At 50.5% G+C, this 27,098-nt stretch overlaps 1 protein-coding gene across 4 annotated transcripts in view; it reads right to left on the minus strand.

The window, feature by feature from the left end:
- MINDY4 (MINDY lysine 48 deubiquitinase 4) overlaps window positions 1–27,098 on the minus strand; it is a 110,513-nt gene that overhangs the window by 38,457 nt on the left and 44,958 nt on the right. For all 4 annotated transcript variants that reach the window (XM_029925561.1, XM_029925574.1, XM_029925566.1 and 1 more), the window contains exons 6-12: window positions 20,697–20,755; window positions 15,722–15,828; window positions 13,130–13,246; window positions 11,842–11,930; window positions 3,742–3,843; window positions 1,926–1,989; window positions 802–867 (exon numbers count right to left, since the gene is read on the minus strand). In XM_029925561.1, coding sequence (XP_029781421.1) covers window positions 802–867; window positions 1,926–1,989; window positions 3,742–3,843; window positions 11,842–11,930; window positions 13,130–13,246; window positions 15,722–15,828; window positions 20,697–20,755 — 604 coding nt within the window. The remainder of the gene's footprint in view (window positions 1–801; window positions 868–1,925; window positions 1,990–3,741; window positions 3,844–11,841; window positions 11,931–13,129; window positions 13,247–15,721; window positions 15,829–20,696; window positions 20,756–27,098) is intronic.

A 27,098-nucleotide genomic window follows, 5' to 3' on the forward strand; every position in this document is an offset into this window, starting at 1 on the left:
AGCTCTCCCTCCTTCCGGGCTCACCAGCAAATCTCTGTCACCTTCTTGGGAGCCTAAAAGAGCTCCTCCCACAGCCCAGAAGGCTGAAAGAAAGAAGATGCAGCATGGACCATGTGCTTGCACACCGGAAGAGAAGGGCTCAGCACTATTTCTTCACTTCCACCCTGACACACAGATGTCTGAAGATGAGACCTTGAAGTTGGGAATCTCAGAGGCCATCTCTTGGCCTTGGCTCATGCCACACCCTGCCTTCCCGTCATTTCTACATGTCCACAACTAACCAGTCTCAAGGTCACCTTAAATAACCACCATAGCAGTGATCACGAAATCAACAATGAAAGCTAAAATCGTTGACAACACTGAAACAGGCACACTAGTTCCAAGCACTGTTATTATCAGGCCCATTTTACAGATGCAGAAACCGAGGCACATGAAACTAAGTAAGTTGTCCAAAGTTACAGAGCTACTAAGTAAGGGGTGTTACCTGGATTGAAACCTAGGCTCAAGGCTCCAGAGATCATGTTTTTCACCGGGGAGCCTTTGGCTCCCTCCTCCGCAAAGTCAGTGCGGCCACAGCCCTGAATTCCCGTGGCACTTTGTTCTGTCCAGGCCCTGGATCTGTTCCACCCCCATCTCACGGCAAGGGGTGGGTGCACAGATCTCCTCCAGCAGACAGGGTGCTGGAGGCCCCATCCAGCCAGGACATGGAGCAAGGTACTGTACTGAGCGGGGTCTCTATCGATGAAAGCAGACAGCTTTACCATGTACATCCCCCCCCCCCCATTAAACCATTGTTCATACCTGACGGATGCTTTGTTGAAGAAAAGTCACCAGCTCCTCATAGCAGGTCAGACTGTGCAGTGTGAGCTGAGGAGACACAAACCCACAGGGTGAGCGGCCAGCCCCAGCCCCACCAATGGCTCCAGGTCCTGGATTATCTCCTGCCACCCTGGCTTCAGCAGCTACAGAACCCCACTTGGGAGTGTCTCTGTATCAGAGGGGTGACCTTGAGAGCCAGAGTGGGGAAGCACCACCAGACCTGTGTGCAACGTAAAAGGCTGACAGGGCCCAGCTGGAGTCTCTGGGGTGAATTCTGCCCTGCCAGCAACACCAGGCCTACAGAGCCCAGGAATGGGGGTGTTTTGGAGCCCCAGCAAAGGAGCCCACCTTGTGCATGTCCCCCACGAACAAGCGGGATCGGAGAAACACTTAGGGGTTGGGGTGGGGGACGGGGCGGGAGTCCCAGCCAGCTCTCAGCCCAGCAGGCAGTGTCCTGAGTTTGGTGGGAAGTTGGGGGCATGAGCCCCCTTTGCTTTCTCAGGCGAGTCAGCAAAAAGCCATTTGTAGAGAAAACACCCACCAGGCGAGATGCCCAATTAGGAGCCCAGGGCCACATGTGCCCAGACTCAGGTCAAATGAAACAAACTAGGTAAAACAGAAGTCCTCCGTGCAGAGGAGGTTCCTGTGTGGGAAACGTCACTGTGTCTGTATTCTCACGTCTCTCATTTCTTTCCCTTACTTGGTCACACCAGGTCTGGCTTTACGGCCGGTGCTCTGTCCCACGCAAGCTGTTCCCCACCCTCCAACCCCCCTCCCTCCGCACACCACCCCACTGCCCTCTCACAAAACCCCCAAGAGGATGCTGAAGAGACACAGAGGGACAGACGGGCTGCGGTTCGGCCAGAGGCATTACGTGTGCACTGCTCTTCTCTGGGACAGCGTGCCCGTCGGCCTTTTGGCCATAAACTGGTCCTGCCCCGAGCCCCCCACCTCTGCCCCCACCCCAGTCCCAAGTGGAGGATCTGCCAGCCTGGGCTGCAGGGAGGGCTGGCCCATTCCCAGCTGAGGGAGGATTTACTTATATGAAAGGAGACCGTCCCCAAACAAAGCCAAAGGTTGCGTGATAATTTTCCAGAAAGCCGTACTGTTTCTAAGACTCCATCTGCTTTGTATTTCCCTGCTGGACTGAAATGCTGTGTTCCTGAAGCCCTAAAAAGGAAAAGGGAGATGCATGAGCCCTCTGTGTGGAGAGAAGAAGACATGCCCTTGAGCCAGGGTGAAACCACATGTGCCATTAAATGAGGGCAAATAAAAAGGTGGCTCCAGAGGGAAGGACGGAACCAAGGGTTTCTCGTTTCTCCCCTGCTTTGAACTCACCCACGGGGCTGGGTCCAAAGAACTCCCTAGCGGGGGTGGGGGAAGGAATGGAAAAAAGACGGCAGAAGGAGAGCTTGGGGTAACCAAACCCGAGTCCTGGCAGGAGGAAGTCCGTCTCTCACCCACAACTGACAAATACATTTCCAGACCAAGGGATGCTGACTTGCCCTTCGTTTTCAGCGCTGGGAGGGATTCCAGCCTCTGGCCTGAGGCCTCCCACCCTAACCCCATGTCCACCGCTTGGTGAGGCGTGCATTAAAAGTGGGGTTTGGGGCCCAATGGGCCGTCAGCCTGCTGCCTAGGCTGGAGCCAGCCACTGCCCCTCTCTGGGCTCCTGTTTTCCAATCCATAAAACAGGAAGAAATTGAATTTTTGTCCTGTGTTCAGCGCTGCCATGCAGATCCTCAGGGCCAGGGCTAATACGTTAACTGGAACATGAGTACTACGGACAAGCACTCAATAGGAACAATAATACCTAACACTGATATGGTACTTGGTATGTGCCAGACATTGTCCCAAATACTTCACATTTGTTATTCACTGTTTATTGATATGGGTAAATGATTAAACTGATAATATAGTCATTTATTATATGTAATTTATTTAATTCTCACACTCTACCAAATAATCATTACTATCATCCACATCTGCCAGGTGAGTAAACAGATGAAGTGCAGAGAGGTTGAGTCAACTGCCCAAAGTCTCACACAGCCAATAAGCAACAGCACTGGGAGTTAGCTTCTGGAGCCCCTTCTTTTTAATTTTTTTTCAATGTTTATTTATTTTTTTTTTTTGAGAGAGAGAGAGAGCAAGAGAGAGAGAAAAGGGGAAGGGCAGAAAGAGAGAGGGAGACACAGAATCCAAAGCAGGCTCCAGAGTTCGACGCGGGGCTCGAACTCATGAACTGCGAGATCAAGACTTGAGCTGAAGCCTGCCGCTTAACCGACTGAGCCACCCAGGCACCCCTGGAGTGCCTTCTCTTTAGCAGTGTGCTCTCCTGAGCATTCCATCCCAGCAGAGTGGCCCTCAAAGGTACCCTTTCTACTAAAGCTTGGCTTGGAATGGAGTGATGTTCCCACACTGAAGGGCCAGACTCAAGAGCAGTCCATGTAGACTACACGGATGGCGTCCTCCACCTGCGGGAAGGTGGAGGCGGCGAGGAAGTCTCTTCCTTAGTGGAATGGTGCTCCAGGAGGCAAAGTGGGCAGAAGCATGCCTTGGGAACTGGGGGAGAGGGTGACTGGTTACCGAGAGGCTATTGCCAAGGCCACCGGGTCAGAGAAATATAGAGGGAAGTAGGCTGCCTAGGCCAGAGGTTTTCTCAGATGGGTTGCGTCCCCCAAAGCTCCCCAGGGAGGATGGCAAGACAAATGAGACAGAGAGGAGAATGAATGGAGCGGTGTGGAGGCCCCCCAGGCCTCTTGCAGCATGGGGCTGCCTCTCTGGGCTCATGCTGGCATGGGAGGACGCACAGACAGCTTGTTGGGAAGACATTTTCCCCAAGGACAGGAAAGCACAGAGCTGGCTTGCCCGCAGCCATGCCAAAGCATGAAGGGTAGTGACATGATCCTGAGAAGCGCTTACAGTGTGACCACGGCTCTCTGATGGCCCCCAGCCCGCCACACAATGTCCGCGATGGCCAGGGCGAGGCAGTGGGTCCTGCGGGCATTGGAAGGCTGCAGCTGCCTGAGGAGGAAAAAGAGAATGTGTTTATGCCGGGCACACGCCAAGGACAGTGTAGCCCAGGGACTCCAGCAGGGTCTCCTCAGATGAGGGCCCAGAGAAGAGCCCTGGGGGAGAGGCCCTGGGTAGGGCTAGAGGAGGAGCAGACTGAGGAAACAGCCCAGGGGAACCAAGGGGACCCCAGAGGTTTGGCAGGGCCTGAGGCATATGTAAGCAAGGCCAGTGAGTTCTGACAGAGCTCAGGAGGCCGAGCCAAAGGCATTCTGGAACTGCCACCACCCTGAGGAAAGGCAGCCATCCCTGGCAAAGGTCTGGTACTGCCCTGACCCAGCCTTGACCAGTCCCAATACCAGATCCCTAGAGATGCTTTGTGCAAGCAGGTGCCCTTCCCTCCCACCAGCCATAGGAAATGAGATCATAGGTGCAGAGGGGAAGGCAGCCTCTGGTTAGATGTTGGGCGTGGGATGTGGGAAAGGAAGGATTTGGGGTAATCTCTGGGGTTTTAGTGGGTGCACAGTGGTGTCATTCACTGAAATGAGGAATACAGGCAGAGAGAAGAACTAGGGGAGCAGCTGGAGGTGCCCAAGGGACCACTCCCCGCTGCCGTGAAGCTATCTGACACATCTAAAACCCAGGATAGCAGCTGACACGGCTCAGATTCCCCAAAGAGATGATGAGGAAGGGCAGAGGTGGCGGCAAGGATGAAACACCCAGAACTCTGGTGAACCAGGGTGGCAGAGGGAGGTAAGAGGTGGCAAGGGGGTAGGGGCACAGCTGGGAGACAGTGGTGTTACACATTTGTTAGGAGCAAATGGGCTTTGAGCAGAACAGGCAGCCAGCAGTGTCAAAAATGACAGAGAGACATCTTATGATGTAAGTGGTAACAGAGAAGCCCTGGTGCATGACATGAACAAGTGGGAAGAACAGGCAACAGCCCGATGACAGACACGTCCTTCAGTTTCACCTTCCCAGGGCTCCTGAAGGCTGTACTTCTGGCCCATCCCTGGAGTCCATGGATTTTTTTCTAAATTCTTAGAAAAATTAAATTCTTACAAAAGCAGCCCATTAGGCGCTTCCTCACAATCAAAAGGGCCTTGATCAAGACCCTGCTGGAGCTCAAAGGAAGACACAGGCAGGGCAAGGGTGGTTTTCTATGTTTTCAGCAGCCAACTTACACCTGAGCTCTGTGCTGAGCTATGAAGATGGGGGAAGCGGGGAAAACTGGAGAAATGGGAAGGAGGAGAGCAGGACACAGGTCACTGTGGTGGGCAGCATGTGGTCACTCCCCAAGGCCTAAGACACAGAGCCAACTGTCTGCATCCAGGCTGTCAAATGACTAAAATAGGAGGTGATATGACATAGCCATCTCTCAGTTTCCCCTTCCATAAACCCTGGATGACAAGAAGACCTCTTTCATAGCATTGGGAGCTTTAAACAAGATGATGTGTTTAAGTAAGGTCCATACCCCAGCACCTGACATGTGGTGAATGTTTAATAACCAATACCTATTACTGCCTTTATGGGAACATCAAGTCCCCACTTGGGCTGTGGTGACGGGAAGGTGAACTCTCAACAGCTGGGGTGAAAGTGACAAGTCACCATCAATCACTTAAAAAATGAAATGGCAGACTGCCTGGGACTTCTGTAGCCTCTGGAAGCCTGCCATGCTCCTCGAGAAAACGGTTACCACGCCATCACCAAACCAGGCAGCCCGAGCTGTGCGGGGAGCACTGGCCCGGGTCACCATCAACTATGAAAACAAAGGTAAGGAAATGTTGTTCTGGGTTTCCGGAGAGGCGATGCCAAGGACTAAGGCAGTGGCCAGAGGGGAAGGGGGGTGCAGGAAAGCAGGGCTGGTCCAACAAAGGAGAAAGGTTTGGACATTTATCTCTTTGGATTCAGAACCTATGAAAGTGGGCTTCGTCATCCCCAAGGCTCCTGTTTCCTGCCCTGCTACCACCCAGGTGACCGGCATGTCCTGTCAATCACACCTGAGTCCCCTTGCCAATCCCCGTCCTGCCCCTGTCCAGGTGGAGTTGTGACAGCTAGTGCCCAACCAGCATTTCTGCTCCATCTTGCTCCTGTGGGCTCTTCCTACCAGGTACTCCCTAGATAGACCCCTTACCGTGTGCAGGAGTTGTGCAAAATCATGTCTGCACTCTAGACTCTGCCTAGAACTAAAATGGGAGGTGGAACTAAAATCTATGCTGGAAAACCTGCAGACAGGGAACTAAGAAGTCACCTTTCAACATTCACTGTGTTCTACATGTTCTACGCTAACTTGCTGAAGCAAGTCATGTGCTTGACTGAAAGCTTCTCGGTGGAGCCGCAAATAAGATTAAAAAGTTGACATACATTGAATACTTACCGCGTGCCAAGTGCCGTTAGAAACACTTCACCTGTATTATTCCATTAGCCCTTAAAGCTACCCTCTAACAGCAGTAGTAGTGTTGCCCATTTCAAATGGGGAAATGGAGGCACAGAGACTAAATGACTCACCCAAGTGAATTACAGTCAGTAAAGTTGGAAAACCTGAAACAGCCTTGAGGGAGGCAGGAGAACTTGGGGAAGTGGAAGCAACTGTTTGGAGCTCTTGGCTTAGGAATCAGCATCGCCCTGCCTTCAAGCCCGGCTTGATTCACAGGCCTTGAGAAGCCCCTTGCCCTCGCTGGCCTTCATCTTCCCGCATAGATGCAGGCCCCAGGCCAGATGCCCCCAAGCATCATTCCAGTACTGCCATTTCTGCCATTTAACCAACTGCAATGTAGACAGGGCTGCCCACACAGAGAACAAGGGGTGAGTCACCCCAACTCCAGCTTTACCAGGTAACTCCCTGCTTTCACCTGCAAAACCTCAATGACAGGGGTGGTCCTGCGTGGTCTTCGTCAGTCAGACACACATTCATCAAATTCCTACCACGAATCTACCACTAGGCAGGCCCTTCAACCAAGAACAGTTTCTTTAAGCACCTAATTCCTCACAGAAGTGCAGAATGCAGACATTTGTCTATGGAGGGTGGATGGCGCAGGGGAGTAATCCGTCCTGCATAGTTGCCTAAACTACTCAAGTCCTTCAGATTAAAGAGATGTTTTGATCCTAATTATCTCAAGATAACCTACGGTGTCTACAGACCATCCAGAGGAAGTCCAGGGAATGAGTGCAGGCTTTCTGCCCCCTCTCAGGCTCAAAAGCTGCAGCAGGGGAGGGGAAGAAGGCTGGTCTGGGGACCACCGGACCTGGGGTCCAAGCCTGACTCTGCTCCCAGTGTCCTGACAGGCCCAGGACAAGTGCCCCTCCTTCTCTGGGCCTTGAATTTCGCAATTCCAAAAGGAAAAGGAGGTGTGGGGGTACTGATCTTGTCTGTGACTCTCTCTAGGCCCGCAGGGAAGTGGGGCTCATGGTCTCTTCCCACAGCCAGCGACAGGCACAAGCCTCCGCAAGTGGAAAAACACGGAGTCCTGCCACTGGGCGCTGTCCTTCCCGACGGAGGGGAGGCCCAGCTGCTGGCCTGATGGAATGGGTCCTAATGAAGCCAGACAGTCCTGCAGAAAAAAACACCGCCCCTGCCAAGAGGCCTTTATTTCAGCATGACTTCCCTGGAGGGTGCAGTCACATCCTCCACGCTGCTTTCACAGAACCATGACCTCCGTCAGCCGTGGGCGGAGGGTGCAAGAAGGACCCGCAGTGGGGTGGCTGCAGACACCGGCCAGACCACCGTGCTGTTCCTGAAGAGAACAGAGCAGCTTGCCTGCATTTTTTTATTTTAAGTTGGGTCATTTCTGACATCCTGGAATTTCAGAGTCAAAAGTAAGTACTGAACCTTCAAAGCCAACTCCACACACACCGCCCATGCAGAAACGCCAATGACCCAACCAATCCATATCAAACGTGTACGAATAATCAATGAAACAGGGCAAGCTGGGGACTAAAGTTGCTGCAGGGACATCACACTTTGCTCACCTGAGGCAGTGGGTCCCCAGGTGTTGGTGTATGCCTAGGGACCAGCGCTCTTCTGTACTGAGTTTTTCCAAATTAGGGCAAAGGAGGGGTCTTCCCAGAGGCCTTCATCAAACACAGAGCCACACCTTGGTCACTGAGAGTCTGTATGGGGGTCCAGCATTCAAGCGTTTCAAACTCAGCCCCCCGCTGACCTCTCTGGCTCTCTCACTGCTCAGAGACTCTTCTGGGGGCACACACAGCAGCACGGGATGGTGGACCGGGCTCAGCCACAGACGCCATAGCTGCGACCCCAGGCCAGCATCTTCTCTCTCTGAGCCTCAGTTTCCCCATACGGTCCTACCTTCTTGTACAGCCTTTGACGATTTACCAAGGAGTTCATTTGCATTTCCTTGTTGAGTCAAAGTTAGGTGAGACAGAGATTCACCAATGAGTAGGTGAGGCCCTGCAGTCCAGGTCTCTGGACCCACCCCACCCCAGAACCGGGCGAAGGAGCACAGAGCCAGGCACCCCTTCCAGCCGCAGCATGGGCACCCACAGGATGCACCAATGCCCGTGCAGCAAGGACAACTCTCAGTGGCCTCTGACTCGCAGGGCCTCCCCACCACGAAGCGGCGACCCTGACTCTGCTCTCACATCCCCTTCCCTCCTCTGCTGCCGACCCTGGGCACCAGCCCCTTCCTTCTCCGGCCTTTTGCTGGACCCAAGTCCTAGCTTGAACGCAGAAGAACTCTCACCTACTCCCAATCACCTTCCAGGCCTTGAGGCAGACTCTCACCTCACCTCATAGCTGGGGGGGCTCCAAAGAAAACTGAGGTCACTCTTCTGCAGCATGAATCCTGGAGGAGGGGGCCCTGGCCAGCAGGCCAAGCTCTGTGGATACTCCATATAGGCCTCTTCTGGTCCAGCCAGGCAGCCAGAATGGGGCTCCTTCACACCTGGCACCCCACCACGCATACCCCCAGCCATACCTTCCTTCCCCTTCTCCCTCTGCCTACCCCTGGCTGCCCCTAGGACCCAGCTTAGCCCCACTGGCTTGGCCACCAGGGGCCTTCAATCTAGGTTGCCCAACTCCTCTTGCAGGGTCCCAGCTGCCAGGGAGCCCGTGAAAGCCAAGGCTGCACTACCTCCCCTACCACCCCAGCAAGGCCTTGGTGGAACCCTCCATCTAGTCGGTGCTTAAACAGACATCTGTCTGTGTACACTGGGGCCTGAGTCCATGTCTGGCTGGTGTCTGGCTGGCAGGTGGTGGGACACGGAAGAGAATCTCGCTTCCCACAGCTGGCGCGGTTTTCCTTCTACCCGGAGCCCAACTTGCACCCACACAAGGATGGCTGTGTGCCTCCCAAGCCCCGGCCACACTCTCTGGTGTGGAGAGCAGCGTGGTCCCTGGAGAATATACCTGTGGAACCAGAGGCTCGTGTATTCCCTTCATGATGGGTGGGGTGGGTGCCAGGGAACCAAGCCTGCCTCGTGCCCTGGGCAGGAACAGCCCTTCCTGGAACCTACTTAAATGCCCCATCCTGACCACTGGGAAACAATCCCCAACTTCCCCCAAGTACAAAGTCCAAATTCAAAAGCAGCTCTGAATGAAAAGGGGGTTGAAATGAATGATGAGGCATTAGCCATGAGGACCAAGGCCAAGATGGGGAGCATCCATGGCCCTCTGGCAGCGTGTCCCTGACCACCAGCCCCGGGTCTCGCCCCGCCCCTCCAAACTCTGCCCTGGCAACCCCAGGCAACTCTCGGCTCCCGGCCCTGCTCTCCCTGCCCTCAGGCCTCTGCACATGTCGTTCTCCTTACCGGAACACCCTTCCCCTCCACTCCCTGTCAGTCTAGATAACTCATGCGTTTGTCCATGTGTTCATTCAACAAAAATTCTGAGGGCCTGTTCTGTGACCTAGGCCCTGGGCTGGATGCCAGAGATGGGCTGTGAAGCAGGCAGCCCAAGAAGGCCCCTGTTCCCATGGGGCTTGTGTTTCCCAGGGCTGGGGGTTGGGGTAGGGCAGACAATGGACAGGTAATGATGTCCATGAACCAGGGTACTATTTGGTGGGGAGGCCTTGGAGCAGGCCTGGGTTTGTCTCAACCAAGGAGGTCTGGGAAAGCCTCACTGAAGTCATGGCCTCTGTGTGGTGAGAAGCCCAGGACCAAGTATGAGGGATTTTCTGGGAAAGGGGAAACTGAGGGAGAATAAGCACGTGCAAGGATGTGTGTGAAGCCAACTGGGAGTCCTAACAAGCCTGCCCCCACTTCATGTCTGGGTGAACCCCGAGCTTCCTGCATGTCCCCTAGAGCCTCTTTCAGGCTGGCTCTCATGGTCAATCATAGGTGCCATGAGGGCAAGGCCATGCCTATCCTATTGAGCCCTGTATTCCCTCTAGGCACCTCCCAAGTCCTCTCTGCATTCTGAGTGCAAGGAAGGAAAGTAGGCAGGTGGGTGCATGTGCACTCAGGGACAGTCCCTGCACCCTTTGAGGGCAGCTCTCTTATTTAGAAAGTTCCCCTCGGTCGGGAGCATTCCAGGACATCAAGCAGTGTGCCCCCTCCCCGGGAGGGCCGGCAGCAGGGTCCCTTGGCTGGCCTTCCAGAGCAGGTGGTGGGGAACGGCCGTGCACAGACAGTAGCAGCTGTGTTTGGACCGGTCAGGGTGTAGAGAACAAGGTGAAGTCCTACTGTGGAAATGTCACGTCACTCTGCTCCTGGTTACCACTCTGCGGGGCTGGGAATTAATATCGTTTAGCTTAAGATAAGACACCTTGATGATTACATAGTAATTAGACAAATTATATTATTAGACAAATTCTAAAAATCCATGCATGAAAAGCTACCTCCACTTGGACCCTGTCTAAGGCAAAATCCTCTAAGCTGGTAAAAGAGGTTTCATTTGTCCCGAGGTTGGCAGGATGTCTGGGAAGCCCGCGTTATTTCCCAGGAAGCTGAACATGGGTGATTGGGGAACGAGTCTTGTCTTGATAACACTTAAGCTTTTAAAAAAAAAAAAAAAGACACTGAAATGTACATTCAAAGAACAAGCCCCTTGAATTAAAATTCAGGAACTGACAAAACGACGCTGTGATTTTAGAATCTGTTTAATCACTACTTTTGGGAAGAGAATGGAGGCATCTCCTAGGCAATACTCTCTGGGATGCTGGAAATAATTTTCTTTTGTGATCTGGTGACAGGCTCACGAGTGTGGGGTTTTGCATTGAGCAGAACACGTCTGAGCTGAGCACGTTTTCGAGACGTGCGCTCTCCTGTATGCATGTTATATCTCAGCTAAAGGAAGAGAGACAAGCACCAGTTCTGTAGGTCTCAGGGGAACTCAGTACAAGCTGCTAACTGGGCACACAGGGAGACAGAAGTAAGAAGATGGTCTCCTCACTTCAGCCATCTAGCCCTGGCCCTGGCCTGCACCTTGCCAATCCCTCCACTGACCACGCCGTAGAATTAGGGTTTTCTATCCACCCATCCCTCACGGAGCATTCTGGAGCATGGAAGGTGCATCTGCTGCCTGCACAGAGACATCCCAGAAAAGTCTACTGGGTGAGAGAAAATGAGAATGAGGTGTCCATGTGCAAACACTTAAAGCGTGAGGGGGAAAACAAGCGGCCGGAGGGAGTGGAGGCAATGTGCCGAGGGGCTGGCTGGAATGTGTGGTAACGGCTGTTGGCAGAGGTGAGGTAACGTGGGGAGGGAGGGAGGCCTGCAGTCAGTCAAAGGGTCAGTGGGTTGATGTGGGTGTGGATGAGAGTTGGGTGGCTACCAAGCTCAGCTGCTGAGGAGGGGGTGGCCTTAGTTTCGATGCCTTTCCAGCAGCTGCTTCCCATGTGGAATGGGACTTAACGACCCTCCCTTCTTTTAGAGACAAGTGCATGCAGGTCATTTAAACTGGTCAGCGTTGGCCCTGCTAGCCAGTTGCCATTTCCCTTTCCAGAAGATGGAAAATATCAGGGAACACACACGCTTCCTTGCTTGTTTTTTCTGGACACCGAGGAGGAGCCTTGGGAAAAGAAGATATTGCTAGAACAGGCGCCGACTTACCGAATGCAGTCAACTGGGCTATCTCCTTCAAACAGGAGTTTTTGTAGGACACAACCTTGGACAGCTGCCAGAACCCCACAGGGACCCCCCTGCAAAGAAGGACACACATTAGTGCCCGTGAGGACCAACCGGGGCAAACCTGGCTGTTCCTCCGGAACCAGCCCACTCCCACCAGTTCCTGCCTCTCCCCCACAGGCCTCTGATGTGCCGAGTACTTCTGCAAAGCACGGAGCCTAGTCTTAGTGATGGGGTGACAAAGGCCACAGTGCCCAGCCCTGGAGGAAGGAGCAGGTCTGCAATGTCTGATGGGAGGAAAACAGGCCTTCACTCCCCATCAGGTGGAAAACCAGGCTTGTCACCGTAGGTTCCCAGTCACCCAGGGAAATGCCCCCGTGTCCACAGGCTGAGGGTGTCGGTGGTTTACTCAGCCTTCAAGATCCATCCTAAAGGCCTCCCCCTCCAGGAAGTCACCCCTGATCACCTCAGTAGCCCCTTAAGCAGCCTCTGCTTATGTGAGCAATCTTTGGCCCAAGTGTGGCCTGCCTCAGCACCCATTAAGTGTGTCCTTGTCCCCCCCACCCCCACAAGAAGGCTTCTTGAGGGGTTCGCCCCCACAGGCATCAACAAGTACAAGGATTAGCAGAGTAGCAGATGTGGCTGCCCTTGAGCTGGGAGTGCAAGACAATGTGCTGAGCTTGGCCACACTAGGGACAGAGGCTAATGGTCTTGGGGTCCCTCCTCAGGCAGTGTGGGGCAGGGGAGGCTCCTGGGGCTTGAAAAGTGGAGCCTCATCAGGCTGCTGGATTGAGAGCATCTTCCAGCCCTTAACGTGTGTAACTTGGGAAATGTGTATGCACGATATCCAAATCCTGCTCCAGTCTCCCAGCATTTCCTTGTCTTACAAAACACCTCCTCACACACTTCTTCTCAAAGCCTCCCCTTTATTCACGCTGCCTCCAGCCTCAGGCGTCCTCTCCCCTCTATCCCTACCTGCAAAACCATTTCCCAACTGCCCGAGGACCCTCTCTGACGCCTCCGCCCACACACAGCCCCTCCTCCTGCTCCTCTCAGGGAAGATTCTGGACACTGAGGGGAAGTCTCTATAGAGTAAGGGTCATGCTCCCCAGCTCTTGCTCTGCCGGCCACACGTGAAGTTCCAGCACTGGGTGACAAAGTGGGCACTGAATAGCTCAGGAAATGCTCACAGCCCTTCCCAAACCAGGGGACCTCCTGCCCCGATCTGTGACGGGCCCACAGAAACGTCCCGGGAAGCTTAAAAGCAACCTGCCTTATTCTGCACGATGCCATATTTTAACGAGGCTTTGTCATTAAAGGAGAAACTCTGAAGTTTCCATTCCTCATTGAAACAGCAGAAGCTGGAACCAAACAGAAGGGCCTTTATGTCCTGTCAAAAGGAGAGAGAGTTTCATTAGTTGTCTTAAAAGCAAACAATAAGACACGGCTCGGTCTGTGTATTCCCACAGGATCTGGTCTTGCATTCTAGCAGGGCAATCCGCTTTCCAGCCGGGCTATTTATTTTCTTTTTCTTTTGCAAACTCATTATTATTTCAGAAAAGGGAAAAGTCAATCCTGAGGGTCTCATCGCTCGAATGTCCATAAACCAAACCAGCCAGGTCTTTTCAGGTTCTTTAAAGAAACTGAAACAACATTTTAGTTTTAGAAGGGCTCTTGGAGGTTCTCGACTGCACTCTATAATCACGTGGAGTGTTTAACGATCCTGATGCACAGGCCACAGGCCACCAGAACCCCTGGGGGTCAGACCCCAGTATCTAGGAGTTTAGATGCTCTCCAGGCAATTCCAATGTGCAGCCACACTTGAGAACTGGTGCTGACAGTGAGGCTTAGCAAACTATGACCCATAGGTCAAATTCGGCCCCACACATGTTTTGTAAATAAAGTTTTATTAAAACATGGCAACACCCATTTGCCTATATATTCTCAATGTTGGCTTTTACATTGCAGTGGCAGAGTTGAGTGGTTGCAACAGAGAGCCAAAAATATAGTCTGGCCCTTTACAGAAACAGTTTGCCAGCCGCTGATCTAGTACCACCCCTTACTACACGTAAGCATTTCCTCTATGATATCCCCCACAAGGGTCCCCCGTGAATTCAGCTTGAATCCCAATAACCCAGTGAGGGGTTCCCACCCTCTCCCAAGGCAGCCCCTTCATGTTTCCTATCTGCCCCAAACTTTTGGATGACACTGATCTCACAGTCCCTCTACCATAAACCAAAGCCCCACCCTCCAGAGCCCCAGAAAGTGCCAATCCCTCCTCCTGGCCAGCCCTGGAAGGCAGAGCCTCTCCCTGGATACCCACTCCTGATGCCAGCTACCTCCTCTCTCCCCACCATGATTTTACATCCAAGGTCTCCGAAGGGCCAACACGTGGCTTCTGTTGCCACCTCTCCAAGTCAGACCTTTCCTATAGATTCAGATTATTTCCTTCTAGAATCAGTTTTTTTTGTTTTTTTGTTTTTTTTTACTTTTCATTACAGACAAGGAAATCTCAGTGACCAAAACATGTGTTGCCACATCAGCCCATCAACCTGGGCTGGAGGTACCCAGGAGAGAAGCCTGGGTGAATTCATCTGTCAGAATTTGCTTTCCCTTCTTGTACCAACAACAAGCATCCCTGTATTTGAACTGAGTTTTCTGAGAGCCTAGAAACCACGGGGGCTTGCATGTTCTGCCTCAAGCCTGTCTGTCCTCTTAATCACAGAAGCACAGCCCCCAGCTAGGCACAGCGTGGTGCCCAGGTCACAGAGTTGAGAGCCTGGAAACCTGAGTGCTATGGATGCCATGTGCCCTGAGCCCACCCCCCCTCCACTTTTTCTCTGGGTGGGCCTCAGTTTTGCCAGCTGCTTTTGGAGATGCTACTGCTGGGTGGTCTGCAGTTGGGGGGCCTCTAAGGGCCCTCCCTAAAATAGGAGTGCTCACTGCAAACAATCACAGCCTTGTGGCTACAGATAGCCAGAGCAAGGCTTGGGGCCGTGTAAGTGTGTCTGACCCCCCCCCCCACACACACCCGCATGCCCCCTGTGGCTTGAAGGAAGGAAAGAAAAGGGAGGAGAGGAAAGGGGAGGGGAAAAAAACCTCTAGAAAAATCCTAGACTTTTTAAATCTGTGTGCTGAGTAAATACTTATAGAAAAGGGGGGCAGCTGTGTCCCCAGACATTTTAGCCTTTCCTCCTGGATGCTGGCTGAAAAGTCCATGGAGTAGTGCGGGAAGGAGCAGCATGCCATCCCACAGGAACCTGGCCAGGGGGAGGGTGAGGCCATCTGGCAGCTGAGAGGGTAAGGAATCCAGGGCACCCCTGCTGAGGAGGTTGATAAGGCCAGGAACCTGCCCCTTAAGTCCCACGACCTCAGCTCCCTCCAGGAGGCCATGGGTGTGAACCCGATGGTGCCGGGGAGTTGTTAAAACCCTCCTGTCCTTCCCTCAGCGCGGCCCAGCCCGAGCCCCGCGTAGGGACGAGCGCTAAAGCAGAGTCACTCCAATGAGGACAATTCTCCCACCACCATCACAACTCTGGAGGGGCCCGCTGCAGATGTGGCCAGGCAGCTCTGGGCCGAAAGAGGCACGAGACCCTGGAATGTTTGAATGGGAAGATGTTGCACCCACACAACTTCTTGGAGAAGACCCGGCCCCCATTTTCCTGACTCTCAGTTCAGGTGCTTCTGGACCCCGCCCGAATTTCCACTTGAACTCAACGACTGAGACATAGATGCGTGGGGCCAGGCGGCTCAAAACCACCTTGCCCACACCAGTTCACACCAAAACAGCGTCAATTCACACCCCGCCAACTCACCCCAATTCAAATCGAGATGTATGCACACACGCTTTCAGGTTGACACCCACCTTGGCCACTGAGAGGTCGATTGGCTTTGACACTATTTGCAGCTTGAGCAGGGACGGGACTGGAGACAGGATGACTTCTTCCCTCATCAATTCATCCTCCACATCCTCTGAAAGAAAACCAGGGCTTGTAAGCTCCTTGTTACGACCCACAGAGAACAGAATAAGAAATAACAACACCGAGGACATGGATGAGTTTGAACGAAGGGAGGGCTTCCCCACCCTCCACCCGTCTCTACCCTGTGGGGCTCCCAGGCCTTCACCAAAAGGGGGAAAAGGGCAGAGTAAATGCCCTGACTCCCAAACATAGCCCCATGCTGGTCCGTGGCACAAGGATGCCGGCGGGCGCAAGGTGGTTACGGATCCACTAGAAAGTTCTGCCTGTGGACATGCAGTGAGACAGGAGCCTGGGGCCGAAGCTATGGAGTCAGGCCCAGAGAGCCATGAGCCTCACTCAGACACATTTCTTACAAAAGGTGGGCGCCTCAAGCATGCACCTGAGGACAACCGTGAAGAGGGCAGAATTAGGAAAGAAAAGGCCACTATTCCTGATGAAATAATAAGATTATCACTGTCACTGCTTTCACTTACAGCCACTTGTGTTTTAACGCCTAGATTCTGTAACAGCCCCAGGACAGGGTCATTACCACCCCTCTATTTGCAGGTGAGAAACTGAGGCTTCGAAAATGAAATGACTGACGTGACATCACGCAGATGGAAAGTGGCAGAGATAGGAGAAAACCCAGGCCAGCCCCTAATCCATCTGCCTTCCTTCCAGCCAGACCTCCCTGGACCTCCAGCCGGGAGGGACACTGAGTCACCTGCCGCACACAGTCTTGTTACAGCTGGGGTGACGGAGGCCCAGCGAGGGTCCCAGCATGGGTCTGCTGGCCGGGCCTCCCTCTCGCTGTTGTACCCACAGCCACGGCATTTACCAGAACACTCAGAGGAAAAACCCAAGTGAAAACAATCCAAGGTAATTACGCTGGCAAAACCAAGCAGGCCAGTCTCCAGAGAGCCTACTGAACCATTTCCCCGCATATTTTCCCAAGACTAAAGGATTATTTAAAAAGTACATCACACTGCATAGAAATCAACATTATCTCCTATAATTCTGTATATGTGGGACTATAGAGATGTCATTGTCCCTGCCCCACATCTTCCAGAGAGGCTATCCAGAGGCCAACACCCCCAGGACACATGTCTTGTGTCCAATTCTACAGTCTCCTTTTCTTCCTTTTGGGAAGACCAGGCACAGTACAAGACCAGCTCCCAGAGAGTCCTAGTCCGCTGAAAAGAAGACCCTTCCACCTTTAGGCTGAAAAAAAAGTTTTTTTAAATAAGCCTGGAACGTAAATGAGAATCTGAATTTAAGTGCAACCTCTCCTTAGTTAGGGTCTCTGAAGCAGTCACCCTGTGACCATGGTCTTATAAAAGCACCTTGAAATAATGACCACATGTTCGCTCAGCAACATGCATGGGTCTTAAAAACACAGTCTGGGTAGAGAAGCAAGAACACAGTATGATTTACACCCATGACAAATGTGTGCACACAAACAACGCTATACATTTTGCGAGAATATACATAAGAAAACAGATACCGCTAAATACAGGAGAATCATTGCTTGAGGAGAGGAGGATCATGGGAGTGTGGGGGGTGGAGCTAAAGGGAAATGAAGGAAAGGCAGGAGGGAGAGAGAAAGAAAGAGAAGGGAGGGAGGAAAGAAGGAGGAAGGGAGGGAGGCCGATGGGAAGGCTTTGCAAAGATGAATACTGAGAATGCTCCCTGAAGGAATAGATATGTGATTCATTCAACCCTGGGCAGCTGAGGCCCAAAACAGATGGGGAGAGTAACCTGAGGGATTCCACCAGGCCCTGAAGGGCTCCTTGCAATCACTCAGGCCAGATTGTTTCCTGGAGGCATAGAAGGGGCAGTATTTAAGCCTATTTGGAGGCTTCTGTTTAGTCTGAGGTTGTCCAGAAGGGAGCCCGGGCTGAGACGTGCCTGCTCAGGGCTCCATGAAGTAAAGCTGAGGAGGAAAGTTGGGGGCCCAGACCAGGTGGAGCCCCCAAAAGGAGGCAGCCTCCCTTGGCTTCTGCCAGGAGGAAGATGGCCCCCGTGCAGGGATTTGGTTCAGGACCACATAGCAGGCCTCGGGCCCAGATGCGGTAGGGCCGCCATGCAAAGGAAAAACAAAACACTCCAGAATGACATGTTGGCCAAGCAGACAAAACCATCTGCAAATGCCGGTGGTTTAAGAATGCTATTTTTAAGGCCCTGGTGTAAATGTCTGGTTGAAAGCAAGGGGATTTGTTTCCCATACCATTTTATTTACCCTTTGGAAGAAAACGTATATATATATTTGGTAATATATAGTAAAGGTCCATGTGCCTCTTTTCTGCAGGTACCTTAATCAGTATTTCCCACTGGTGACACATATCTTCTCCTGGACGTGCTGCACCACCCCAGACTCAAGAATCTCAGCACGGCACCCCTCCAGGCTTTGGTTCTGATAACAGACTCCCTCTCCCCAGTCCTCCTACACGTATTCAGGCGGAGACCTTAGCCCTCTCTCCCACACCATGATGATCTAGCCTCCAGATCATTCTGCCTCCAGGATGTCTCATACCTCGCCCCCGCCTTCTTTCCCTTCACTGTTACAGGACTGTCATTCTTTTTCTATGTGTTCATTAAGCCCTTCACTGAGCATACATGAGGTGCCAGGAATGATGTGGGGCAGTGGAGGCCCAGTGATGAGTAAAGCATAAGCCCTGACTTCAATGAGCACACCGCCTAGAGGGGTAACCAGAACCCCAAACAAATCATGGAACATGAGTACCTAAAATACAGACAGTGCAAGGCTTTCAAGAGCAGAAGAGAAGATGCAAACAGTTTCACCTTAAAGGGTCAGAGAAGCTTCCCGTAAGACCTAAATATTTGAGCAGGGTCTTGAAATAACCAGAGGATTTCACCAGATAGAACAAGGGCCCAATCCCATCTTTTCTCGACTATTCCAGGAAGCCCCTCCCTGGTCTTCCAACATCCAGGTTCTTACTCCTAACATCTATCCTCCACATGTATCCAGAGATAGCCCCACAGCCACAGTCCTGCACATCTTGCTCCCCAGCATCTCCAAGCGCTCTTTACTGGCTGATGGTTTATGGTCAACTCGTTAGCACAGCGCTCAAATCACCCTCACTCTGCCACACCTTTGTTCCCACCCTCATCTCCCCCTGGCCCCGTAACCTCCCCTACAGGCCACTTGCCTGGAGCGGATCACTCTCTCACCCTGCAGGCCTTGCACGTGAGGTCTCTACTTGGTGAGACATTGCTCAACCTTCAAAGCACAGTCTAAATACCACCTCATTATGGAGACTTCTGGAACCCACCACAGAAATCAGCCTATACATCTCTAGAAGCAGTGAGGAACTAAGGGCTGATCATCTGCTTTATATGTTGCTATCAGAGGACACCTCTCTTCCTTGGTCCCACCCACCCCAGCCCCCCAAGAAAGGAAGCCCACCTTTTCTTCACCTTCATCTGCTTTCAGCAGCCTCATCTACACCCTGGCATACAACTGCTAACAAACTTCTGTGGAACTGAACCAGAGAGAAATGCATCAGGGTCGAGAAGAAAATGCTATTCCTCTAACCAAATTTTATTCCTTTGTCTTGCTTCACCCCAAAACTTCTTTCCCTTTGTCTTGGGGACTGGATTCCATGATCTCTTACCTTCTATTTCTTTCTCCTTTTCTAAATCATTAGCTGAGCCCTGGCAGAGAGGGGTCTGCCTCCCTCTGGAAAACACACGCTTCAAACAACTGAGTTCTGAGAGAATTGCTAAAAGCCTTCCTTCCAGTAGAAGCCCTTTGGGTTCTGAAGACCAGGAAGTGCTTCGTTTTATGTCCAGACAGGAGTGGCTTTCACTGGGAAATATTAAAGTGCTTTACAGAAACGCTTCTGATGCCAGCATCGGCTGGCTCCGGACCCCATTCTGCGTCACCGTGCGCAGGAGTGCCCCTTCCCGGGCTGGCCGAGTGGGTCCCCACCAGCCATTCCTGGTGATTAAAACTCAAAGGAACTGTTACCTCTGACATGAGCTGAGCTGAATAAACCAACCCCTGCCTCCTCATTCCGAGAGGCCCCTGCCTTTCAACTTCATCAAAGCAAACTGTCAGACTGCACGTCTGACACCAGTCACTTTTAAAGAGAGCGTTGCTTTCTTCCTTCAGCTTAAAAGGAGTGCTTAAAAGGGGAAGAAAAGTAACTGAACAGCTCTCGTCTGCCCAAATGGCCCAACAGGTAAATCGCCGCCTTCTGAGCAAATGTCAGTGGCACTCAAGCCTCATGCTTTTACGCCAGGTCATGGGTTCACGTCGCCCACTCTACTGCTGCTCTGTCCTGCAAACACATCAGTCTTTGGGGAGTGGAGAATTACAGAAAGGGGAACAAAAGATTGCTTCAAATCTAAAAAGTGGGTGGACACGTTCTCTATCCTGAACTGGGTGAGCAGTTACAAGGATGTACACATATGTGAAAACACACTCAAGCTGAACACTTAAGATGTACTTACTATGTACTTCACTGTATCTTATGCCTCAATAATACGTTGATAAACATTTTTTAAAGGATGGTCTCCCCCAGGCAAAGCTGTCTTCTAGAGACCTTTGTAGGTTCTGAGTAGCCCTAAAAGAACCTCCAAATGCAAAGGAGGCTTCCCTACATCCCACCCCACCCCCCATCCCCATGTGGGTCCAGAAATGCCCAGACTTCTTAGAAGGATTTCTCCAGGACAGAAAGAAGACAAAAGAAGACAGCAACCAAAAAGAGAGAAGCCTGCTCTACTCACAGGGCCAGCCTCTCCGTTACGAGGTCAGGTTGGAGGAAGGGAGCCCCCACGCCCCCTTTCTCCCAGACAGAACAAATGAAGACCCCTGGACCTTGATAGGCACAACACAGAGGCACCAGCTGCACTTACCAAGCTGCAGGACGCCCAGCTCTCCATCAGCCTTGGGGGACACTGGCAATTGATTTTTCCTAGAAAAAAAGAAAACAGTGTACCAGAGGAAAATTACACAGAAATATAAACAGCAGGGAGCATTGGATGGGGGTTCAGGAGATGGGTTCTCTCTGGCCCTGGCCCTGCCGTTCACTCAAGGCACTCATGTGTGCCTGCCCTACCAGTCACTCTCCCTTCTCTGAACACAGGTTCCATATTGGGATGGGACCAAATTGCCTCCAAGGTGCCTTTCAAATCTGTGTTCACACAGACACACACACACACACACGCACACACACCACTAAGACAGGATGATAAACCCTGTAGTTTGACACTTGCCAAGAATCAGATGCAAGCATACCTTGCTGATGTCATTGTGATACGGCTAAAAAATACACATACATGTGCACACACACACAGACACACACACACAAATCAAGTTCTTATAATCACTGCCCAGATCTTTCTCATCTTATTCTATTTTCTTTTTTGTTTATTTCCTTTCTCCCATCTTTCTTGTAAAGCTAACAGCTACCATTTATTAGAAACCTCTAAAATGCACCAAAAACGTATTCTGTGATTCTGATTGGGAAGTTCAGGTATGTATGTGTGGAGCTTTCTAAAAATGGCCCACCTGTATTTTAGCTCTCCTTAGATATTTGTTTTTCCCTCTAGTATGCAGCGATGTAGACTAAAGTAAAATCTGTTCTTTTGAAAAATGTATTAAAAATAACAATATTACATCACTCTCTGAAAACCCATTTACTACGTTAAAATGACAGCTCTTTTGAACATGGAATTGAAATATATTTTCCTCCAACATCCTTGCAGGGTAAGATATGATTGAAGTAACAATCGTAATCTCGCCATGGTGCGTTCTATTGAATTGGCTTCCTCCTGAGGATGTGTGAAGGGGTGTGAGTGGAAGACCACGGAGGACTCACGGCACCCCATCTGTGAGCACGTACTGCTCTGGACTCCGGGTTTCCTTCTCGGGCTCCTTCCTCCACCCTCCCAGGCAGCCCTAATCCTCCCCCACTGGGTCAAGTCCATTTTCCTCAATTCAAAACTGCAACATTCCTATGTCCTTACACGACCCGGATTTTGCGAGAGTTCTCCTGAGGACCAGTAAAAGAACAATCCGGAAAGAAGACCTAAGGCCTGAAGGGGCAGGAGAAGAGTGTGACAGAGGAAGCGGTGCAGATGCCGTGTCAGCGACCCCTTCCCCAGCCACCATCAACAAGAAACGGCATGGTCGTCAGAAGCTTCTGGAAGTGGACCACTGCCATGGCAACTGGTTCTGCCACTGAAGGCTGAGAACCTGAGTCCCACTTTTATCTGTCCCTCTGTCACAATTCCCTCCAGAGACTAAGGCAGAATGCCGCCCCCTACCCCCGCACCTCACTGTCCCTTTAACTGCAAAGCAAGGACTGAGGCATGGCACTAAATGGCCTCTAACACCTGCCTTGACTCATTTCAAGCAGGAGACAGCAGGAGCAAAGCCATCCCTGGAACACCCCGGAAAAAGGAGCATCTCTCTGGTACCCACCTCTGCTCTCTGTCTCTTCATCTGTCACCCAGATCACTGGCATAGCCTCCTCACGGGTTTCCAGACCCCCACCGCGATGTCCCACCCCAGACCATCTTCACATGGTGTCAAAGGCATCTTTCTAGAAAGCAAACCCGACCGTGCCACAGCCTGGCTGAAGTGGTTCAAAGGTGCCTCATATCATCACCACCAACAACAATAATATTTATAAAACGGACAGCAATAATCGCAGCAAGTACTTTCTGACTCCTTGGACTGTTGCAGGCATGTTAGTGAGTGCTTTGCAAGCAACAAAAGCCATCTGCTTCCCAGGACGGCCTTAGGAAGGAGCCGCTGTGCTGGGTCTCAGAGAAGTCCAGTAATGCTCCCAGTGACACAGCAAGGAAGCGGCGGCACAGGAATTTGAATCCAGGCAATGACCCCAAAGACAAAAGCAGCAATCACCCCATATACGGCTTCCTTGAAAACTAAAATCCAGGAGGAGGCACCTGGCTGGCTTAGTCAGTGGAGACTGCGGCCCTTGATCCTGGGGTTGTGAGCTCAAGCTCCACACAGTGGGTAGAGATTACTTAAAAATAAAAATAAATTAAAATAAAACAAAACCCAGGCCCACTAGGGTGCTCTATGGGCTATCATGACCCGGCCACATACTACCCCAGCCCCCTCTCCCTCGGCACATTTCCTCATATGCTGAGATTCTCAGCCTTTGTACCTTTTCATAAGCTCTTCCATGCTGCTAGAATACACTTTGGCAAACTTATGCCAATACCCTCCAGCCCAAGTGGTATGCCACCTTCTTCTCAACTCCAAACACACATTCATTCATTTCTTCACCCTCTCATTCAGCAAGCATATGGCAGTTGTCGGGCAGGCCGATCTCCCTGCCCAAAGGAGACCCAGGCATGTAACATGATGAGACATAAATTGCAATTTGACATGGTGTAGTGGGCTGAATAACACCCCCCAAAGATAGCCTGTGAATGGTGCCTTATATGGCAAGAAAGACTGATGGGATTACAGTAAGGATCTTAGGATAGGGGAGGGTATCATGGATTATCCATGTGCGAGCAATGTAATTAAAGGTGTCCTCCTCAGAGGGAAGCAGAAGGAGACAGGACGTGGAAGCGGAGAGGTGGTCTGACGCCAGGAGCAGAGGTCGAAGGGATGTGCTCTGAAGATGCAGGAAGGGCCACAAGTCAAGGACGTGGGTGGTCAGGAGAGGGGGAAAGGGGAAGGAGGATGATGGTGATGGAGGGCACTTGTGGGATAAGCACTGGGTATTATATGGAAACCAACTTGACAATAAACTATAAATTTAAAAAAATAAATTAAAAAAGAAAGAAAGAAACTACAAAAGCAAAGAAACAGACTCTCCTTTGGGGCCTCCAGAAAGAACCAGCCCTGCCAACACCTTGACTTCCATCCCCAGGGGAAGTGATGTCAGACCTTGATCCTCCAGAACAACGCCATAATCATAAATTCCCGTTCTTGTAATCCACTGAGTCTATGGGAACTCGTGACAGCAGCCACGGGGAACGGATACATACAGTAAGAGAAATCAACAAGGAGGGACGAAGGGCCACGGATTCCGTTGGTCAGCTCTGTGCTCCGCATGCCCAGCACCTGGTCAGTGCTCCATAAATGGGTGCTAAGTACCAGCGTGACCCTCACAGAAGCGATGTGACTCACACAGGGTCACACACCTTAGAAGTGCTTGAGGCAGAACTCAAACCCAGGCCACTGGCTCCAAATGATCTATTTTGTTCGTTCTTCTATTATATGCTTCCTTCCCCTGCCCAGAGCCCTCCATGGTTTCCCGTGGCCCACAGGACGAAATTCAAACCTCCCCAGTGGCCCCCTTGGCTCCTGGGGGCAAAGCCTTAGGGAACGTGTGTGGCCAAGAGCCACAGTGAGAGGGTGGTGATGATTTTCCTGCCACGCAGGGTACAGCCAGGCCACTCCTCGGTCATGGGACTTCCACCCGGAGTGCCATCCATCAGCCGCAAAAGCCCAGCTCAGATGCTTTGTGCCCATTTCCCATAGATCTCATCACCAGAAGAGACTTCAATTATGCTCACACTCGGGGAATGTGTTTATTGTTCCTTTCATGTGTCTCTCTGTGGCATAAGCACTGCAAAGTTTAAAAGGTCAGTTTAAAAGTATGTTCTTGCCTTTGAGTGAAAACTATTATGAAAAACAATGACAAAAAGATAAATCAAGGAGTCAAAACACTTTTTCAGAATGTGATTGTGCAGATAACGCAGAGACATGTGTTAGAGTGTGCATCTAATAAATCCACAGGAGCCGGCTGTCGAGACCCAGCTTGTCCGCTGCGTCTGAGGTCACCACTTCCCACCCAAGCTCCCTTCTGTGGCCCTGAGGGAGAAGCAAGGACCAGAGCGCTGCAGGTGTTGGGGCTGCATGGGGCCAGGACTCAAGCCGGAACACCGAACCTCGGCTGGGGAGGAAGAGCTACTCAGAGACCTGAGTTCTCATCCCTTCTCCTCCAACCTCCGCATGCCCTCAAGCAAGTCATTTACCCTCTGTGGCATCAGGTGCCTCACCTGTCCCTCAGGGGAAGCCTGAGCATGGTCACTGCAGGACACTACCAGGTGCCAGGTCTCTGAGGAGCCTGAAGTGTCCAGGTCACATTAGTTTTAAAGACGCTCTACTGCTTATGCAGTTCTACATTCTGAATATTTCACCAGCTCTTAACATAAAAAAAAAAAAGAGAGAGAAGAGGAGATATTCCTTCCTGAATGTTTGGTCCTGGATACATGGTTAAATTAGCTATGGAGTACAGAAGAAAGGTGTCCCATGAAAATAAAGATATGGACCACTTACTATATATTCTATCTGATGAAAACTCAGAATGCAGTGTGAATGAAGTCCAAATTGACCCCACTCATGTGGCACAGGAATCCAGAATAATAACATAAAATTTTCCCAAACCAGTGGTATCCCAGCACACCTAATGAAAGCAATGTAAAATTATCTGCAGGGGCACTCCTACAAAGCAGGTCATACAAGATTCCCCAGGAGACAGATTTTTTTTTAAGCCCCACTGAAAATACGCTCAAAACAAAAACTGGTAAATATATGAGAAAATCATGCACCGTAAGTGAAAGCCAGATGACACAGCCAATAGGACTCCCAAGAACGTAAGATAACAGAGCAATCTAAAAAAGAATGCAATTAGAGTAGGAAAACTTTTTTAAAAGGAATGGAAATCAGGGGTGCCTGGCTGGCTCAGTCAGTAGAGCATATGAGTCTTGATATTGGGGTTGTTGAGTTCGAGCCCCACATTGGTTATGGAGATTACTTAAAAACAAAATCTTAAAGAAAAAAAAAGAAAAAGGAATGGAAATCATAAGAAAAGAAATAGACACTATAAGAATGTATAGTTTTGAAAAGTAAATATGGACATAGAAATAAAAAACTTACAGACATATATGGAAGGTGACAGATAATAACGTATGAAATATATGTAGAAAACACCGTGAGTCTGGGCTGGAAGAGGGAGTTTAAGAGAGGAAGACAGGGATATAGGTCATGGAGACCTCTTCTCTGTAGAACACCATCACCTAATATATGTAAAAGGAATGAGAAAATGATAAAAATTAGGCAATCACCATTTTATAAACTCCTAATATGGGAAAAGATTATCAATAGATGCTAAAACCACTGGTTAAAAAGCTTTTGAGGAACAGGATATTCATCTAGTCTGAAAGTTACCTATTTCTCATTAACTGCAAAAGGGAAAGTTTCCATTATAGTGATGGAGAGATTGGCAGAAGTCATCTTAGTGGAGTGATCCAACTTAGCATCAGCAGAAATCAAACAGGCTGACATCATGTGTTCCTGATGTGATGTAATGGGAAATACACAACATCACACATGTGTTGTCCTTGCCCAAAACGTGTTTAACATAAACCTAATAATGAAACAGGCATCTCTAGAATGTGGTCATTCTATAAGACAACAAGACTACACTCATGAAAATCTAAGAATAGAAGGGAAATTGTTTGAGATTAAAAGAGACTAGAGAGATGGCAACCAAATGTGGGTGAACTCTGAATGGATTCTGGATTGAAAAAACTAAAGCCTGAAAGAACATTTTGAAGCCATGTGGGGAAATCTGATTATGGCTTTATGTTAGCTGATGTTATGGAAACTGCTTGGGTGTCTTAATGGTACTGTGGTTATGCAGAAGAACATTCTTGTCCTTATGAAATGCAAGCTGTGATATTTAGGGATAAAATGCGACAATATCTGAATTTTGCTTTCAGGCAAATCATCAAAAATGTGTGGATTACAAATATGGGGAGAGGGGAGAAGGGAGAGGAAGAAAAAACAAATGTGACAAAGTCCTAGAATCACTTAATGTAGGTTAAAGTCATATAGTTATTGATTTTTCTATTCTTTCAACTTTTTTATAGGTTAGATCCTCTTTAACATTGGGGGGCGGGTAACTTGGGATAAGCTGAAACAGGAGATCAGATACAATGAAGAGATAAGAAGTTACTAGGGACCCTCAGATGACATGACCCAGAATGCAGCTCAACCCAAAGACATCAAATATATGAAAGAGCAAAGAAGAGACATTGAGGGGAAAATAAAATTAATTCCAATGCCCATGTAAAAGGAGTTCCAGAAAGAAAAATAAAAAGAGTATGAGAATGGAAGTTATTGAAAAGATAATTGCTAAGAACTCAGCAGACATGAATCCTCACAGAAACCAAAGAAGCCTCAAATGGCACATGTGGAAATAAATACACTCCTAGATATATCATATTGAAATGACCAGAATATTGATGACAATGACAAAAATC

This window comes from Suricata suricatta, chromosome 2 (assembly GCF_006229205.1).
Source record: "Suricata suricatta isolate VVHF042 chromosome 2, meerkat_22Aug2017_6uvM2_HiC, whole genome shotgun sequence".
NCBI classification, from domain to species: Eukaryota; Metazoa; Chordata; class Mammalia; order Carnivora; family Herpestidae; genus Suricata; species Suricata suricatta.